This window comes from Ischnura elegans, chromosome 4 (assembly GCF_921293095.1).
Source record: "Ischnura elegans chromosome 4, ioIscEleg1.1, whole genome shotgun sequence".
Lineage (NCBI taxonomy): Eukaryota > Metazoa > Arthropoda > Insecta > Odonata > Coenagrionidae > Ischnura > Ischnura elegans.
The window spans coordinates 48977359-48995666 of NC_060249.1; the positions used below are offsets into that span (position 1 = coordinate 48977359).

The 18308-nt window shown below is 43.4% G+C and overlaps 1 protein-coding gene across 4 annotated transcripts in view; it reads right to left on the minus strand.

Moving 5' to 3' along the window:
• The window catches only part of LOC124157408, an 872201-nt gene that overhangs the window by 482701 nt on the left and 371192 nt on the right, over window positions 1-18308 (minus strand). For all 4 annotated transcript variants that reach the window (XM_046532099.1, XM_046532100.1, XM_046532098.1 and 1 more), the window contains exons 2-5: window positions 7822-8748; window positions 4602-4966; window positions 2508-3055; window positions 357-1800 (exon numbers count right to left, since the gene is read on the minus strand). In XM_046532099.1, the coding sequence (XP_046388055.1) occupies window positions 357-1800; window positions 2508-3055; window positions 4602-4966; window positions 7822-8748 (3284 nt within the window). The remainder of the gene's footprint in view (window positions 1-356; window positions 1801-2507; window positions 3056-4601; window positions 4967-7821; window positions 8749-18308) is intronic.

Consider the following 18308-nt stretch of genomic DNA (forward strand, 5'->3'; position numbering starts at 1 on the left):
GGAAGGGGTGGCTGGGAAAATCTCAACGAGGTACCCAACTAATTCATCCCCATGTCTCCAATCCCCATCTCCATCTCATCCAAGCTATGGCATCAGCTGAAAATGTGAATGCCATAGTTACGACATTCTTAATACATTTAAATACAACGCAATTTAAGAGGTCCTACTCATGGCCAGATGCACAATATCTTTACGTCACTTGGGGTACGGGTGTCATCGGCATTCTATAGTTTATAGTTTCGTGTTCCACAAATACTAAGGACTTCTCTAAAGGATATATACCTAACCTTATGATCAAAAACTCGGTAATGCATATTGATAGGAGAAGACAAAAAATAAAGAGCACGAGTACTCACGTTTCGCCCCTCCTGGCCCTCGTGGCGTTCGAGATGAACGTCTTCTTGGCCCTGACCGTGCCCCCTTCCTCGTTGGTCGTACTGTTTCGACTCGAATTCGCCGGGGTGCCTATGCTGGCCATCACCCTGCTCTTCACCTCCCGCAACCGGGGCCGACTCGTCCTCTGCTCCGCCTGACCCGCCGCGATCTTGCTCATGATGGCGTCCCACCGGCCGGGACCCCTGTTGGCCTGCCGCTTCGCCGCCAAACCCTCGCCCTCCTCCCCGCGGTCCCCGGGCTCCTTCGCCGCCGGTGAGGACTCGATCATCGCCTTAATCTTGGAGGCCACGTTCCTCTTTGGCATGCGGTGCTTCTTGGGCGGGGAGACATTGACTGCCGACTTTTGCTTCCCTGCTTGTTGTTGCTGTTGGTTCGACTGCTGTCCCTGCTGGTCTTGGTGTTGTTGCTGCTGTTGGGCCTGCTGAGGTTCCATTTCATGCTGTTGTTGGTCACCCGTTACGGGGGGAGCGCCCGGTCTCGGCGAGGGACTCATGGGTTGAGTGGTGTTGGACAGCGTTCTGTCCGGGGATTCGTCGCACGACATCACCGACGACTGAGGCTCCTGCTGGTTCATCCCGGAAAACTCACTATTGACCTCCGCCGGAGGGGAGGAAGTGTCCATCTTCTCGCCGCTCTCCACCACCATCGTTTCGTCCATTTCGACGTTCTGAATTTCGGCCACGTCCTCTTCGGAGTCCTCGGCCACCTTGTCGTCCTGGAGCACGAAGGTGTCGTCCTTCTTGGGATCCTCGGGAAGCTCTTCCAGAGGCGACTGCGGGACGTCTGAGGATTCCGCCGCGGAAGACGACACCCCCTGGGCGGAAGAGGGTCTCGGCAGGGCCTGGGAGGAATGGAACGAGTGCCTGACGTCCACGCGGCGGTCCAGATCCGAGAACACCCCGCTGCTTTCCATCTCCTCGGTGGTAGTGGCGGTTGAAGAGGTCATGACGGCGGCGAAGCACCGCGGGGCGGCGCCTTGCTGTTGGTGGGACATTCCGCCGAGGGCCCCGACCCCCCCTGGGCCGCCTCCTCCGTGCTGCCCCCCGCCGCCTCCACCTCCGCCACCATACAGGGTCCCGTCGATCACCTGGGCCCTGCGGTCCCCGGCGGCCATGGCGCCTTCCCGGACAGCCTCCTCGTGGTCGGCGTCGCTCTCTGTCCCTCCGGCGCCGGTGTCGCTGTAGAAGTCCGAGTCCGTCATGGTGTCGATCTTGAGTTTGAGCACGTCGACGGGGATGCCGAAGTTGATGCCGGGAGGCGCGGAGGAGCCTGGGGAGTTATCCGTCCGGCTGGCGGGCCGGCTCCACTCGCCGTCACCCTGGTAACCGGGGTCAATGCTCGTGATGCTGGTCACGCTGGCTACGAAACACGGAGCCACCTGAGCTGTCTTGCTGGGATGGCCGACTGTGGAAATTACGAAAAAGAGACCATTTACTAAGGATATCGAAGGATAATAAGCCTCGAAATGAATAAGTTTCTATCAAAATAAGTCAATTTCACTGGATAGCAAAGATTAAAAGCCTAATTCACTACCAGTCATAAAAAGGCCTGAAAAGTAAAATAACTATGCTATTATCTTGACCCAGTTGGCAAATATTTTAGTTAAGTTATTTAGAGGATACGCGGATAGAAGATATTAAGAAGTTATTATGCATATTGTTAGCTACTACATACAAGATTTGGGTGAGAGTCAAAAAGTTCAGCCCCTTAAGAATCTTCCAAGAGATATGATCTCTCTAGTAAGTTGTGCCTACCAAATGAATCTCTCTCCATTTCATTCCACGTTTCGAGGAATTTTTCTGGGAGCCCTGGGATTTTGTGTCTGACGCTGATCGAGAATATTGCGATAATGTTAATTCCGAACGGTTGATCCCGATTGCTTATCAACGCGATCGGAGTCGGTGGTGTTTGAAAACTTACATTCCGACGACGATATGAGACGTCATAGGGAGTCGGCAAATTAAAAAATTTGAATGTAAAAAAAATCGATAGCGTAGCATCAAAATCGGTTCGGAAAGAAAACCGATCGGAATAATTCCGATCAGTGTCAATCACATTCTTCCTGGGCTCTCAAAGAGTTGAGCTACACTCCTATCCAAGGTTTTACGCACCGTTGGAATGATTTTCTTGCATGCAAGGCTCCCCCATCACGTCCTTGACCTCCTCTTCGTCCTCGTCTTCCATTTGGGCCTCCTCGTCCTCTTCAAGGCCCACTCCGCGACCCTTGCCCTCGTCTACCAGGTCTTCCTCGTCGAGGACCCGCGGAGGAGGCGGAAGAGTGGGCGACTCCATAACGCCTGCGGCAACCTCGTCCTCAGCTGGGCTCAGCGCTTCCAGTTCCTCGGGAAACCCGGCCACGTCCTCGGCGGGAACGAAACCCTTCTTCCCGGGTCCCTGCTGCAGCAAATCCCCACTTCCCTGAGACGCCCTGCTGCCGAAGTGGTCAACCGCCGTCGCCGCCGGGTACGCTAAGTCGTTCGGGTCGAATCGTTTCATGTCGTCGATGGCAGGGGTGCGACCGTATCCATCCATGCCCAGCGTGAAGTCCAGCATCTGCTCCGGGGTCAGGATGCCCAGGCTCTCGTCAAATTCGAAGGAGCTGTGCTTGCTCAGCTCGCGACCGCAGGCGCACATCTCCCCGCACAGCTGGGCGCCGTACCTGATGAAGGGCGGAAAATGATATTTTTATTATGCATTGGCAGGGAACTTAAAGAAGACCTTATACAACAGAATCTTAAGGAGAAGACGGGAAAACTTAGTTGGCCAAAATTAAGAGGTTTATAGCCTTATGAAAACAATTGTGCAAAGACGGGAAGACGGAAAGGAAGGCAGGGGATGGCCCCGAATGAGTTACATAGGAAAAGTTATAAAGTATGTTGAAGAGAAGAAATACGTAACCATAAAAACGTAAACGGATAGGAGAGAGGAATGGAGAGCTACTTCAAACCAATTTTAGGATTTTTGACTCATAATCATGAGATAGACATATCATAAGACGGAGTAAAAAGTACAAGAAGAATAGAATCATCTTCACCTACGAAGAATAATTTTATTAAATGTATCCTGTAAAAAGACTTCAACACGTGATATTGCTCTCCAGATATGGCAGTTTTTGATAAGAAGAAAACCAAAAATAAACTAGATTAGGGAAATATATTATTTTATTTACTCTACCGCAATTACCCTGAGTTAAGTGAGCCAAGTGTAGATTAGACTCCAATATACGAACTCCAACACAAACCTATATTGAGTTTGAGATGGAGTACGTATATCGACTTGAGCTACAGTAACTGCGGTAAAGCATACCAAATAATACATTTACCAAAAATATTCCAGAACGATTCTAGATTTTCCTGCTCGTCAAAAACATGAAAGGAGTGCAAAATCACACGTGGAAGTTTTTTTTTTACTGGAAATCTTTAATGACAAAACGCGGGGCGATGGCGGCGGATATCTTGGAACTTGGCCACTCACTTCAGGATTCGAGAGGGGTTTCCTTATACCAACGAGGAAACGGAATCTAGTTTGAGTTCGTGTAGAGTGAGAACTCCACATAGAGTCAGGTTCCGGATTGAGGCCCTTGAGATTTAAGCCACAGAGGTAGAGCACGAGCTCAAGATTGAGGGAATTTCTGGAATACGGCTCTGAGATCTGAACCACAGAGTTCGAGCAACAGCGATAAATTAAATTAAGATATTTTGCCGAAAGGATAAATGTGGGAATTCGTTTTCCCGCGAACCACATAAGACTTTAATAAATGCTGGTCGCAATTTTTTTTAGCCTCTTATAACAAGCGGCTGTTGTCCTAGCACCGCCTGCCACACGCCGTTTTACTTTTTAGGCGGCTTGTGGGGCAATGCGTTCATGTAGATGGGCTCCAAAATGAGGGAGATTCTGGAATACGGCTTTGAGATCTGAACCACAAAGTTCGAGCAATAGCTATGAATTAAGCAAAGATATTTTGCCGAAAAGAAAAGATGTGGGAAAATTCGTTTTCTCCCGAACCACAAAAGACTTTGATAAATGCTAGTCGTCATCTGCTTTTTTTTAGCCTATTATAATAAGCGGCTGGCGTCCTAACACCACTTGCCACACGAATTTTTAGGCGGCTTGGGGTGTAATATGTTTATGTAGATGGGCTCAACATTGAGAAAGATTCTGGAACACGGCCCTGAGTGCGTGAGCAGTTCCGTACTACCACGTACCCTTCGTCCGGAGCGCCGTTCCTGCCAGCGAAGACGCAGTCGCTGCCGCAAGACACTTGAGAGGGCGGACCCTGTTGCCGGCTCCCACCGCCCTGACCCGCGCTGGCGGCATTGGCGTTGGTCCTCCGGGTGCAGGATCGCGGTCCGAGGGGTGCGCTGGGTGTTGATGTGGAGACGACACCGGCCATCTCAGCAATGGAGCTGTCGGAGATGGAGCGAGGATGGCGCGGAAGGGAGGAAACGATAGTGCTGGAGCCCCCGCTACTGCCGCCTCCACTTCCCTCGCTTGCCTTGGCGGCGAAAGACCACTCTAACGTCCTGGGCGCGGCCGGCGAAGGCGCGGACGACAAGCTTGCCGGTTTGCTCTGTAAGAAAGAGACAATGAACGTGATTAATGCGTGATCAGGGCTGGGGAGAATACAGGCCGAGGAGTATTTGAAATATAAAACACATACCTTTGAATTGGGTACTAGGAAAACAAGCAACAAAATAACATTTTTAATTACCTATTAAATACAACATAAATCTGTATGATCTTAGGTTTTCCCTGCGTATCAGTTGCAGAAAAGTTTCTCAGGTTTTCCACCGGATGATGTCGTCCATATCTCCCGACGTTTCGATCCGCGACTTGCTGATCGAAACGTCGGGAGACATGGACGGCATCAACCGGTGGAACACCCGAGAAATTTTTCTGCACAATATAAATATGTCTGGAAACTAAGAGATCTTTAAAAAACATATATCCTGCCTTGGCACGTTGTGGGTAATTGCAAAAATGAAGAAAACGATACCGACGACAACGAAGTCTTGTGTGAAGCATAATGCAACAGAAGTGTTATCACAGCTACTTCGTAAGTATATTATGAATGTATTTTTTTATTTTAGAATGGGAAAATACAAAAAAATCTGTATTTGAAATGCAAAATACATTCAGGTCGTCTATTTGAAATGCAAAATACAAATTACATATGTATTTCAAAGACTTGTTTAATAATACTTGTATTTGAGACACTACCCAGCCTCGGGCGAGATACATGCGTAAGTCATTTGAAATTAGCACTGTGAAAAGTCAATTAAGGCCGTTTTACACGGGGAACGTAATTGCACGATCTGACACGAGTACGAAGCGCACTTAAAATTGCATCGCGTGAAGCTGTGAATTGCCAGAACGCATGCCAGATGGCAAAATAGCCCGTTCGAATTTCGTTTGTGCAATCGTGAAATTGAAAGCCACAATGAAAAATCCATGCAGTTCTAACCTGCGTAATCACGCGCCCTGGGTAAAACAGCCTTTAGAGTAAAATTGAGGGAGTTAACGTTAGAAGCAGACGGGCTTTGCTCTTATTTTTATAGAATACAGGAGAAATTTAAGCAACACTATTTCAATCATAATTAGAATGTATCTTGATACTCGCACGAACTTTCATTTTAGAGCTTTTTAAATAATTATACAGCTGTACCGGTTTAGAATACGTATTTTTTTAACAAAGTAGAATGAAAGCCGAAAACGTATTTCCTATGATTCCAAAAAAAAATTCTTTTGTATACAATATGACTTTAAAACTATTGAAGATGTGTTCCAAAATGAGCTTATAAACGAAACGCTGTTTGTCCATGCTGTTTCGATTTGAGCTACAAGGGGGAAAAAGGTAAAACAAGACTTATTCAGACGCGGAGGACAAACTAGCCAATTCGCTCTGAAAAAGAAGTATTAAATGCATGATATACGGTCATGAATCAATGGTAATATTGGTGTCTTAGAATCGATCATTCAATGGTATCAAGATGAGTTTAGAAACAAAGCGAGTTTTACCATACAGAAAGATTTCTTCTCGGGATACCCTTCTGGCTAAATTATCCATACCCTACAATTCAATGATCCCATAGGGAATCGCCGCTGTCATTGCGAAAGCGGAGCATCGAAAAATGAATATGAAATGCAAAATACAAGATACGGTCATGAAAATTTTGACCCAGTGAAGACCCTCGGCAGAATTTCTTCCGCTACTTCGCCGGAGAAATCTCTGGTCTTTTTCATTACTGCTCTGCAACATTATTGTTCCGCAACGGGGAAACGAAATGTGTGAAATGCATTTCACATGGTCATTAGCCTCTTCCAATAGCGCCAAGAGATACTCACAAATTAAGGGTCCACAAAAACCTAAGTTGATTAAACTCAGCTTAACGAGTCGAATACTGACTGAGAGATTCTCTTTCTCGATATTCAACTCTCTTGGTTTCCAATGGCTCATGCAGTATGGCTTCGGATGGCTTAATTCGACTTAGGATAGTCATTCGTTGAGATAAGGTCAAATTTAACATGAAATTTATCGGAAGAATGGAGGATAGTTTAGTCTATCGTGGGACGTTTAATCGTCCTCGGTCCTCTAAAAATAGATTTTAAGATTGATGCGCAGTTTTTGCCGTAATTGAAAGAATGCCTCATCACAAAAAATCGCACACTTTTCCGGCGAATACCATTGATAATATAATGCATGCGGTTTGGCTCAGGGTAAGGCTGTTTAAGGCCCGTTTTGATGGCAAACTTCCTCATCGTAATCAGGGCTAAGACTGACTCTAACTAGCTGGCTGTGACTGTGGCTTAGGCAGTCTTAGCACTGCAGACGAAGAGTGAGTTCCTCATCTAAACTTTGGCCTTGACCCTGGATCACTAAACCTGCGCAAATTCCAAAGTTTTGCATTTTATTGCAAATTGCAAAGTTTCCAAAAATGCATTTTGTAATAAAATTACGTATTTTATAGCATTTTAAATATTTTCCCCTAGACCAAACATCAAAATTTTTGCTAGAAATCAATTAACCAATTAAAAACCAATATAAGGTAAAAAGAATTATTAAAAAATATTTTCAATGAAAGACATATGACAAAAATTTCAAATATACACCAACATTTATAATAAAGCTTGAAGTTAATTGGTTTAAAGCACACAAATAACCTCATTGGAAAGATAAAATAGCGTCGTCAGAACGACGAAGGTTTATTGACCATGTGACTCTGAGCCAGGTTTAGTAATCTATAGGGTCAAACAGCCTTACCCAGTGCCAAACACGAGTAGAATTTATCAATATATTGCTAGTTAGTCCAGTGAATAATAAGCCGAGTTAAGCCTAGTTTAGCTGTAGTGAACAAAGCTTCAGAATAAAGTTGACCTGGAGGGATGCAAATAAAAACATCACTCCCTGAAATTAAGGGTACATACACTCCTGTCATTCTCCTCCAAGGGCGTCTCCCTCTTCTCCTCAGCTGCCGCCGCAGGGCCCAGGATGGACGCTGCCCTGTCCGTCTGCTCCGCCGGCGGGGTCACCTCCTCCGATGACCACCTCTCGTCCGTGGACCCGCCCCCCTCCGTCCTCACTTCCTCCTCCCTTGGCGTCGACACCTCATCCTCCTCTATGGCATCCGGGGGTGGCAGAACCGGAGACGAGGCCTCCGACCCGTACGCGTTGGTCCTCTGCCTCTTCACTCCGGAAGGTATCGTGATCGCCGAATTCGCCGACGGCTCCGTCCGGCACGCCGGCAACTGCGCCGTCGCCGCGCGGGTGGGCGAGAGCTGCCTCTCGGTGAGCAGTTGCTGCAGCGGGGAGACCGGGGAGAGGCCAGAAGACGTCTTCCCGGGCGGGAGCAGGCTCACCTTCCGCAGCGGAGCCAGGACCCCGTGCTGAGGTTTGCACTCGAACAGCCTTATCCCCCTGACGCAGCCGTCGTTCAGCCCTTCAGGTTTGTACAGTTCGACCCCGCAGAAGAGGCCAGAGTCGAAGGGGACGGTCCCCAGGAAACGGAGGATGCCCGGTTTGGTCCCGCCCACCAGCACCTCTCGACCGAGGTGGATTTCCGAGAGTACCCTGGGCAGTTGGGAACCAGGGTCTGGTATCCTCTCGGGTGCGGCCGTGGACTCCGAGGGAGACGAGTTTGAGGACAGGGGGGATGGGGTGTTGGAGAGCGGGCGTGATGGGGCCTTCTCCTGCGGCGCGCGGACCAGCGAGGACCAGTGTGCGGTGAGGCCGTCGAGGGCCGTGGGTCGACTCCCCGCGCGGACTGGGAGCTGAGTTGTCTGCCTTACCCGAGGACCGCCCAGCGCCAACGGGATGCCGCTGCGGTAGACGGGTATACGAGTGTCCTTCTGGTTCTGAAAAGGGATAGAGAGAGATATCCCATATTAGTCACAAGTCCAGATGCGAAAGGGAACGGGTCGTTCACTCAGACCCGAAGTATCAATTCTCCACAATTACTAATTAATTATAATACTGCCAAGCAATGTGGTAAATTAGGAGAAAATATATTTGATATAATATAATTGTGAAATTCTGGCGTACGTTTCCGCGGCGTTGCTCATGGTCAGTGCTGATTTTCGGGTTCCTCAGCCGCGTTGGTTGTTTTTGGATGACAACAGTTTCGGGAGCAGGATGGCTCCCGAAACTGTTGTCATCCAAAAACAACCAACGCGGCTGAGGAACCCGAAAATCAGCACTGACCATAATATAATTATGCATGAGTGGAATAAATTTATATTATTATTAAATTCGGTAGATAGACGATAAAGATTTGTAAAAAAAGAAAAAACCTCTCATTCCACTTTTTCCTCAATCATTAAAAAAAAAACACTTCTCACGAGTAAAACATGTATTTATTCCGGAAAAAGTGTCATTTTCCGGACTAAATCGCTGCTTAGTTTTAGCTTATACTTGTTCAAGTGCATTGCATCATAAAAAAATCAGCAGGGTTGAATGCTACGTAGGCGAAATCATCGAAAGGTAAACTCAAGGTTGCTAGGTTGCCTTCATTGCTCTTACATTCACAAGACATGAATTCTCCAAATGTTACATTGGACACGGGAAAATTATATTACCTGTAAAATTTGCATTATAGCTTCAAGAACAAGGAAAATAAACCTCTCATTCTTAAACCTAAATGTCTTAAAGATAAAGCCGAAAAATCGAAAAACTTATACAATAAGCGATGACATGTTCAGGGCCGAAATATATAGCGGTGATTTTGACCGGTCGGCGGTTTGAGGAGGAATGAGAATTTTTTTTAGACCCAGAGTCGCCGGTGAAAGAAATTTTCAAGTATTTTCCTTTCATAAAGTTCGTAAAAGTCGTAAAATGACATACTTTTATTCGTGTTTATACTTAATCGGCAACTGTTGAAAGTGTCGACACCGCCTCAGTGGTCAGTTTGACCGCTGTCGGCGGTTCTAGTGTTAAATATCTACACAATTCATACACTCGTTCAGGGAGACCTTTTCAGGATCTCTTCGGAAGGAATCGCAAAAGAGAACACTAAAAAATGCTCTCGTAAATAGTGTTTACATTCCTATACCATCATAAAAAGCCTACTCCAAAGAAACGAGCTCTATGCGCTCGCACAAAATAATTTATACCGAAGTCTATAAGATACAGAAATAAGGCAATGGATTATAAAAAACAGAGGATAAATGCTGTAAAAATTTACAGAGTTTCGACCTCACTGGATTAATACCGGAGATACGTCACTTTTCTTCGCAATAAAACCTATGCATACTACTCCTTCATGGTAATAATAATAAAAATCACTAACAGAAAAACGTAGAAAATTTTAGCTTTATAATGAAAGTTTATAAGTGTTACAGCTTCGAGTTACATGGAGTGATGCACGTTTGGTGGGAGCTCACAGCACCTACATGAATGTGTACGTATTATTTTAATTATACCATAATTCTGTGACCACTTAGTTTGCAAGTGAGAGAACTATTGCGTGCTGTTTGGCGAATGGTCACTCTCTATCAAATACCCTAGAGTTATTTCGCAGGATATAATGCATAAAATGATGATAATTTCGGCGTATTAAATCCAACACTTGAATTGGACACGAATTGGAAGTTTCTATAAGACTCTAATAAAAATATGCCAACTACGGATAATTTCCGCCATCAAAGTCTCCAATGCACTTTCTCATAAAATCACCAGCATTCGGTTACACATAATCGAAATGCAACATCAATTAGGGAAAAAAAACACTTGCATCTCATCCTCGCCGTCAGATCTTGGATTGGGTGAAAATAATGTGCATCCGGGACATACGATGCGTACAGATGGACCAAATCGGGCGCAGATGAAGAGATAACAGCGGCCGAGACAAATGAGAAGAGATAACCGCAGCAGAGGAATACCGACGTCGCGCCGTCCGAACGGGCGCCAATGTGTGGAGTCTGCATCAGTCGCCATCAAAAAGAAAGATAAAAAAAGGACGCAATGCCGCACCCTTATTCAACACCATTGCCTTTTAAGGAAATGAATTTTTCCGTATCCAAAAACGACGCCTACGTCGTATAGTACCTTCTTCTGACTATCCGTAGAAATGAAAGGCTGTTAGCATCTAAGGTAAGATTGGTAGTTTTTGCGGCCTAATATCCCGTTTCCAATTCTCATCTATCATGTTCAGGATAAGTTCATCAGATTCATGATTCAATTGGTGGAAGTTAGACATATTTAAATAAATAAAAGATTGTAGCTCTTTTCCACAAAATTTTTTACTGCGTACAACGCCTTTCGGCTCACAGAGCCATCATCTGGGTCTTGGTAGGTAGGGTAGGTCTTCCAGCAGATGATGGCTCTGTGAGCCGAAAGACTTTTTACGCAGTAAAAAAATTGTGGAAAAGTGCTGCGATCTTTTCTTTATTTAAATATCATGTTAATTATTTACGCTTACTATCACACTTCATGGAGCTTACGCACATATTTATAAGATGTAAAACTGAGGAATATTTTTGATTTCTTAATGCTGTATGTTATGAAATTTTCCTTTCCTAATATGTTTAAATGCCTCTCCCAAAGGAGATTTTGTTTCCAGTAAAATACGGTATTTCCTTTTCTATAAGGAAGCAAGGAAGCACTGGCCAATGCTGAAGAAGGCTAAAATAATAATGAAAACATTTAGGGTGAATTGGAAACAAAGAATAAAATTGTAAAAAAATAAGGAAAATTCCCGTTCTGAAATTTCATCTAATATGCTCACACTTATCATCAATCTTCATGCAGCTAATACACATATTTATTAGATACTAAACTTTGAAACATTTCTAATTTCTTTATGTTGTATATCACGAATTTTTCCAAAGTCAAACATATGTGAATACAAAATCTACCACATAGGACTACGTTCGGAAAATGAAAGCTATTTCCAGAAGCGAGCGAGGGAGGGACGAAAAAATTTCAAGGGGAGTAAAATACTCATTAAAATATTTACGGAAAACTTAAAGAATGCTACCACTAAACCCACAAAAACGAATGTACGCATGTATACCTAAACTTTGTGGCAAAAATTCGTTGAAATGCATTAAAATAGAACATAAATGTCAACAGTATTTTCAAGAATATGAAAAAATAAGATACAATTGTATTTTCGATTTAAGATACGTGAACTTTGACCCTTTAACTCAAGAGTTTTCAGTGACTTCTATTTTCAGAATATTTCCCTACTGCGTCAGCTTTTCTTCATGAAACACGTGGAAGACTTGATTTTGAGGCCTGAAGAAAATTATGTTTCGCATTAATAAGGGAAGATGAGGGAACTTTTTAAGTTTTTTGAGAAGATTAAGGATATCAAGGAGTGTTTTTACACATAATTCACTTCGAAGATACACAAATGAATATACTAAAACTCATATTTTAAATGAAGTTAACAAATATCACTCTAACTAGGTCTACGTAAAAGTTAAATATTAATCGGACAGTTAAAACTTGTGACTAATACAAAAAATTCAACCGAAAAGTCCACTACTATCCTTCGGAAACATTCTAAGGTCGAATTTTACCCATTATTTTCACTACAATACACAAAAGATTCTCTTAAACACTTCTATGACCACGCTATCGCTTCTATGTCCCATGCACGTAAAGAGGAAGATTTGATTAAAAAAACACTCGAGCAATAGAATCCCATTCCTTTCCAAAGAGAAAAGAACCCAGAAGGAATCCTTGTAGTATCCCTCCAAACAAAGCCAGAAACTGGGTCGGCGTCATCGCCTTTTCCGGCCGGAGGACACTGACCCCCATAACTTCCCACCCCATCATGCCCCTGTGAAACCCTTACGAGTCCCCTCATTCCCCTCCCCTCCCCCCAAACCCCTTTCCATGTCTTCCGCGTTCCGGGGCGCCGGCCAATTAAAAGGCCAGAATTGAAACCGCGCGTGAGACGCAAGGGGAATGAGAAATTAAATTCATCGTTTAAGAAGGGGCGGTACCCTTCAGTGACTCCAACTTCCTCCACGAAAGCTTATTCCGGCCACCGAAACATCTTCTCCACAGGCGTTTATCTTGCCCCGGATTTTTCCTCATCCAAAGATATTTTCGAGTGATATGTCCATTAAAAAATTAGGACAAGTTCTCTTTGAAATTTGCGAGACGTAATTTCGATACTCCGTAATCATCTGACTATACGAATATAATAAGGGATCTTCGAAAAAAGTGCACTTTCGATCCAAAGAAATCATGGTGTTACAAAGAATGTACTTTAATATTTGATTATGACAACTACTTGAATTTTTTTCCTTTATCATCACGGCTCATGCTTATTATTTTTAATGGAGTGTCCCCAATGACTTATGCAAAACTTAAAGTTATCATCACTGTGACAGAGTTAGTCACAAATGTATTTTGTATCCATTGATTATATTGCAAAAATAATACATGTAGTAAACGACAAATGAACCATCAATCATACTAGAGGTATAGAGAATTATTCATTTTAATCGTGCATATGATAAAAAGAGAAAATTGATACCAATTGTCGGATCTTACTTTTCAGTATTTTTTACGATTACGAGTAGGTCAACTTCCTGATTCTGAGCGCCTATTGGTAGTACTTCGGATTTGACTGATGTTCTTCATGAACTTCCACGACCAAATTTATTTTAAAAAACTCGTTTCCGCTTCAAATGAGAGAGTTAAGGGCCTCATTTATGCTAAATATGTGTATAATGTGGAAGGAAGTTATTAATGTTATCAACTGCACGTCAAAAATTACCATGCAATGCCTAATTTACTTATGAATTATTGGAAAAATACCAGCTATACAAATATGGGACAGTATGGCGGATGTAACACCTTTACAGCGTTGTTTTTCAACATCATGGGCGTACCAATTGTTGGATAAACCAAGCAACGATCTCAAATGTAATTCTCACTCATATCAGAAGGTTAACTCCACAATTACTTTTGTTACTTCTGAAGCAAAATTTTAACTTCTCTTGACTCTCTGTGACTACAAGTGAAAAATTAGATGCGCAACACGATTATGTCCGCCACATGATTTGCGATGCGAAGACTTCACGACGCCTACACCTGTTAAGCCTCGACGAAAGCGAGGAGATGAAGTTAAAAATGAAGCCCCTATCCAATTTTCTGGACAGGTAAAAATGATGTCCCGGACTCCACGCACCAATTAGTGTCAATTTTTAAACCGCGGCGAATCAATGAAGGCCAAGACACGAGTTCTTTCGCTTTGCAAGAGCGGAAAATATTGGGCGACAGCGTGCCATATTCGTATCTAAGGCTTGCTGGCAATCTCCCAGCGCAGCGATGGCCAAGAGGCGACTAATGGAGGAAGTAAGAAGCTTCCAAGATCTTCATACGCGCAGCCTCTCAAATTAAAAAAAATTTAGATTTGTCGCAAATTCTAGGCTTTAATAAGTAGGATAGTTATTAGGGAGGTCACAGGTAGTTGGTGACACCGCAGATACGTCATAATTACATACAACAGTGTCATCTTCAACTCAGTGAAATTGAAATATGATTGGAGAAAGAAGACTGAAGAACCGATAGATATAAGATGTACAATAAGGGGACCATAATACCTCCGATAGTTAAGCTCTAAAATAGCTTGATTCGGACTAGGTAAAAAAGACTCGGCATGTATAGTTAATAACTATAATTGTCAAGACTAGCTATGTGCATACATGTCTTGACATGTTATAAGTCATGCATGAATCACTTACTACGCTAACTTTTCGCTTTACTTTGCTAAATATTAGTAATATTTGCCTGGCAGCATGTTCACGTCCTAAGCACTCTCCTAGTTTTTGGTCTGACCGAATCTCGCTGTCCTGTGTGCCTGGGGTGACCGAAACCCCCAAATCACCCCCCTGGCTACGTGGCTGGTTGCGACGGGTAAAGCGGCCTGGGTGGATACCGCATCTTCAATACTTCACGAGGTGGTACTATGGACAACTCGTACATCGAAACGTCGGCCGAGGTGGAGTTGGAGAACCTTACCCGGTGGAATTCCCAAGAAACCTTGCACGATTCTATACGCCAGGAACGCCTCCGATCTGCGATCATTCTTCAGGTGATAAGGGAGACAATTTTAAGAATTTTTTGTTCATACAAACGGGGTAGCAACAACTTATTTACTGCCATGGCAACGCAAACATTTTTGTTGGATACATCTTCCAGTTGCCATGAAAACGGTTTTATCGGAGATTCAGCATATTTTTATCGATACAAAAAATAATTATTTTAAAATAAAAAGTAATAAAACATGTACAAAAATAATGACTTAAAATATAATTGCACAAGTCTGAATTTTTAAAAATCCAATTGCTACTTACTCATGGAAAATTGTTAGAAGTTTCCTTTTTCACACAAAAATAACATTTCCTCCGACAACGCAAACGCATGCGCCAATTAAATTTATTGTAAGTTGGCTGGTAAGGGTGAGTCAAGGACTCGGCATGAGAACAGCATGAATTAACGCGGCCATTAACTAGTGATCGGATACTAGACTCCATTATTTCAATCCTCGGTAAACGTAGAGAGTATGACTTTGTTCATATACATGTTTACCTCATCCCATTACGAACGCCAAAGGGGACATCCATCCAAAGGGGACTTGAGGCATTTAAGGGGGCGGGGGGTGGTTCATGCCGATTTTCATTCAATCTCACGTGGAGGAGAGGGGTATCCTGACAAGTATCACGTAATTTTTTTCAAGAAGAAACAGTGTATAATTATGATCTTAGTAATCTTAAATACTATCCTCAACTTATCTCAAATAAAATAATTAAACAATCAATATATACCAGTCAAATTAGCCCAAAAAATAGGGGTACCCTTGCATAAATTCCCAACAAGCTGAAAATTTGCATGACCATTATAGATACCACTCTGATGAAATCCCAATGAGATGAAATTTCCTGATCTACAATATTTCTCTGAGCAATTGTTTTATCGTAAAACTAACCGTTTGGCCAAAAAATGCCAAAAACCCATTTTTGTGACCTTTGAACTTGAATAATTTTTTTTGCATCGATGGGGACTTTTCAGTATTCCATCAGAGTGGTATCTTCAACGTTCATGCAAATTTTCAGGTTGAGGGGAATTTAAGCAAGGGTCAGTGTCTTTTTTGACCAACGAATTTAATAACGAATCCAGCGCAATGGAGCATTGATTAACATATTTACCCTGAAAATGCGCATTTTTGATCAATCTCACGTGAGATAGAGGGAAGGGGTCAAGTCAAATCTCACGATATCTCACCAAGGGGGGGGGGGGGGTTAAAAAACTCCGAAATCAACTCACGTGATTAATAGGCGTCCCCTAAATCGTTTCCGAATTCCACGAGTACCCGGGAGAAAGATCACGGCTCCCAAAAGCGATCAAGACGATTCACAGAAATCACTTAGCAATGGAGGAGACATTTTAAGTAATTTGAAAAAATCTCCCCCACGCATTCCTTCCGAGATTCTCGGCGAAAGAGGGACGGACACGCATCAATTCCTGACGCTCTTCGGCCCTTCTTTTATTTTCTTCCGCGGTACATCACGCGCGGTGAGATTTATCGAAAGCGTCCGTGAGGCTGACAAACTAATGGACGGGAACTTATCGCATCACAGAGATACGGAAATTCCGAGAGAATTTGTATCGCTACACGTCCCGTTCTCATCCGTACACATTTGGAATCTGCACTGTGAAATTTACGAAGCTCTCCATCCGGGCAAGAGGCCAGAAATTTCCTTCGGGGAGCGCTGAAATGGTATCGGGGTTACCCATACCAGTAATTTGTAGTCAATTCGCACACATCAGAAAACCTTACATTTCATTAATACGCACCGGGTATTTCTGGAGGAATCTGCAATACTTCTGGTGGTGGTATGGGATGCAATTTTAAGCATTATTTGCCCATAAACATGGGGTCGCAACCCCTTAGTTACTGAGATATGGCAACGCAAACATTTTTTGGATGCACTTTGCAGCTAGGTACTATGAAAACGGTTTTTCACGTGCATCCAGCCTTTTCGACATTTTATTTAATACTCTGGATTTTTAAGGAGATAAAATAATTACGTTTGGACGAAAATGTGCGATTATAATTCTCTGAAACAATTTGAAAATGGTTGAATTTGCGCAATTTAATTGTTGATACTCGCTCGAAGCTCTCGTTCAATGAAGCTCAAAGATTAATTGTTTCCGACAATTACAATCGTATAATCGCACATTATCGTTCTAGGATTGCAGACTCTAGCTGTAAAAATATCTATGCTATAACTGCCTGTGAAGGTATATAAAAAAACAATTACGTGACGGTAAACGGAAGCTTACACCTGCCGACCTTTACGACCGATTTGGCATACCGTCTGAGCTGATTTTGCGCGTGCTTTTGTTTTCAAATTTTCACTTTTCGCCGATTTTCTTTCCACTCGCACAATATGTCATCAAATATGTAATTCTACTCCTTAGCTTTAATCGAAGCATATTTTTTTAGCCCAGCAAAATATACATGCGCTGACGATATTTAAAATGAAAGCTCGTCAGAAACAAAAGCGGATTAAAAATTTCATGGAATTCGCTTTTATCTATGATGTAAGTGCATGGAAAGGTATATAAAAAAGTGATTAAGTGACAGTACACGGAAGCTTACACCTGCCCAGATGGGTGCTAATAACGATGGATTTGGCATACCGTCTCAGCTGAATTTGCGCGCGCATTTCTTTTTTCAAAATTTCACTTTTCAGCGATTTTCTTTCCAATCATACAACATGTCAACAATTGTGTAGTTCTACGCCTATTCTTTTATCTGAACATTTTTTTACATGGCACAATTTATATGCTCCGAAGTCCGTTAGACTGATACCCCGCCATGAAAAAAATTCAACATTTGATGGAACAACATCCTCACTAATGGAAATGATCGTACATTTCCCACACGATGGAGTACTCTTCCGGATAATAATTGTCGTAAAGCTAAGGCCTTCTGCACTTCAATGGCTCCAAAATATCCCGAAAATTCTCATATGAAAGGTAAATGTACGGGCATTTCCATGCAGTGCTTTACTGGTGCCCAAAGGTCAGCAACCCCGAGCAATAAAGTGAAACTGGCCACAAGCCGCGGAGATGTAACAAATGCGACCGCCTCCATGGCTACCAAATAGCCTTTTGACGCGAGGCTCAACAAGGAACGGGCATTGTACTCGCGATTTCGAGTCGAATGCCGTCAACGCGCCATTTCTCCTTCCCGAATGAAATACACTCTCCTTCCCGCCACAGAAGACTCCGGAAAACGATAAGGAACGCGGGAGATGGGAAGGGGAAAAACCAATTCCTCAGAGAATATATGGTCCGAATTTTTTTTGTCGATCTCACCCTTCAAAAAAAAATGAAAAAAATACAGCGAAAATAAACACTACGTTGAGCATGCTTGCAAGACGGCTAC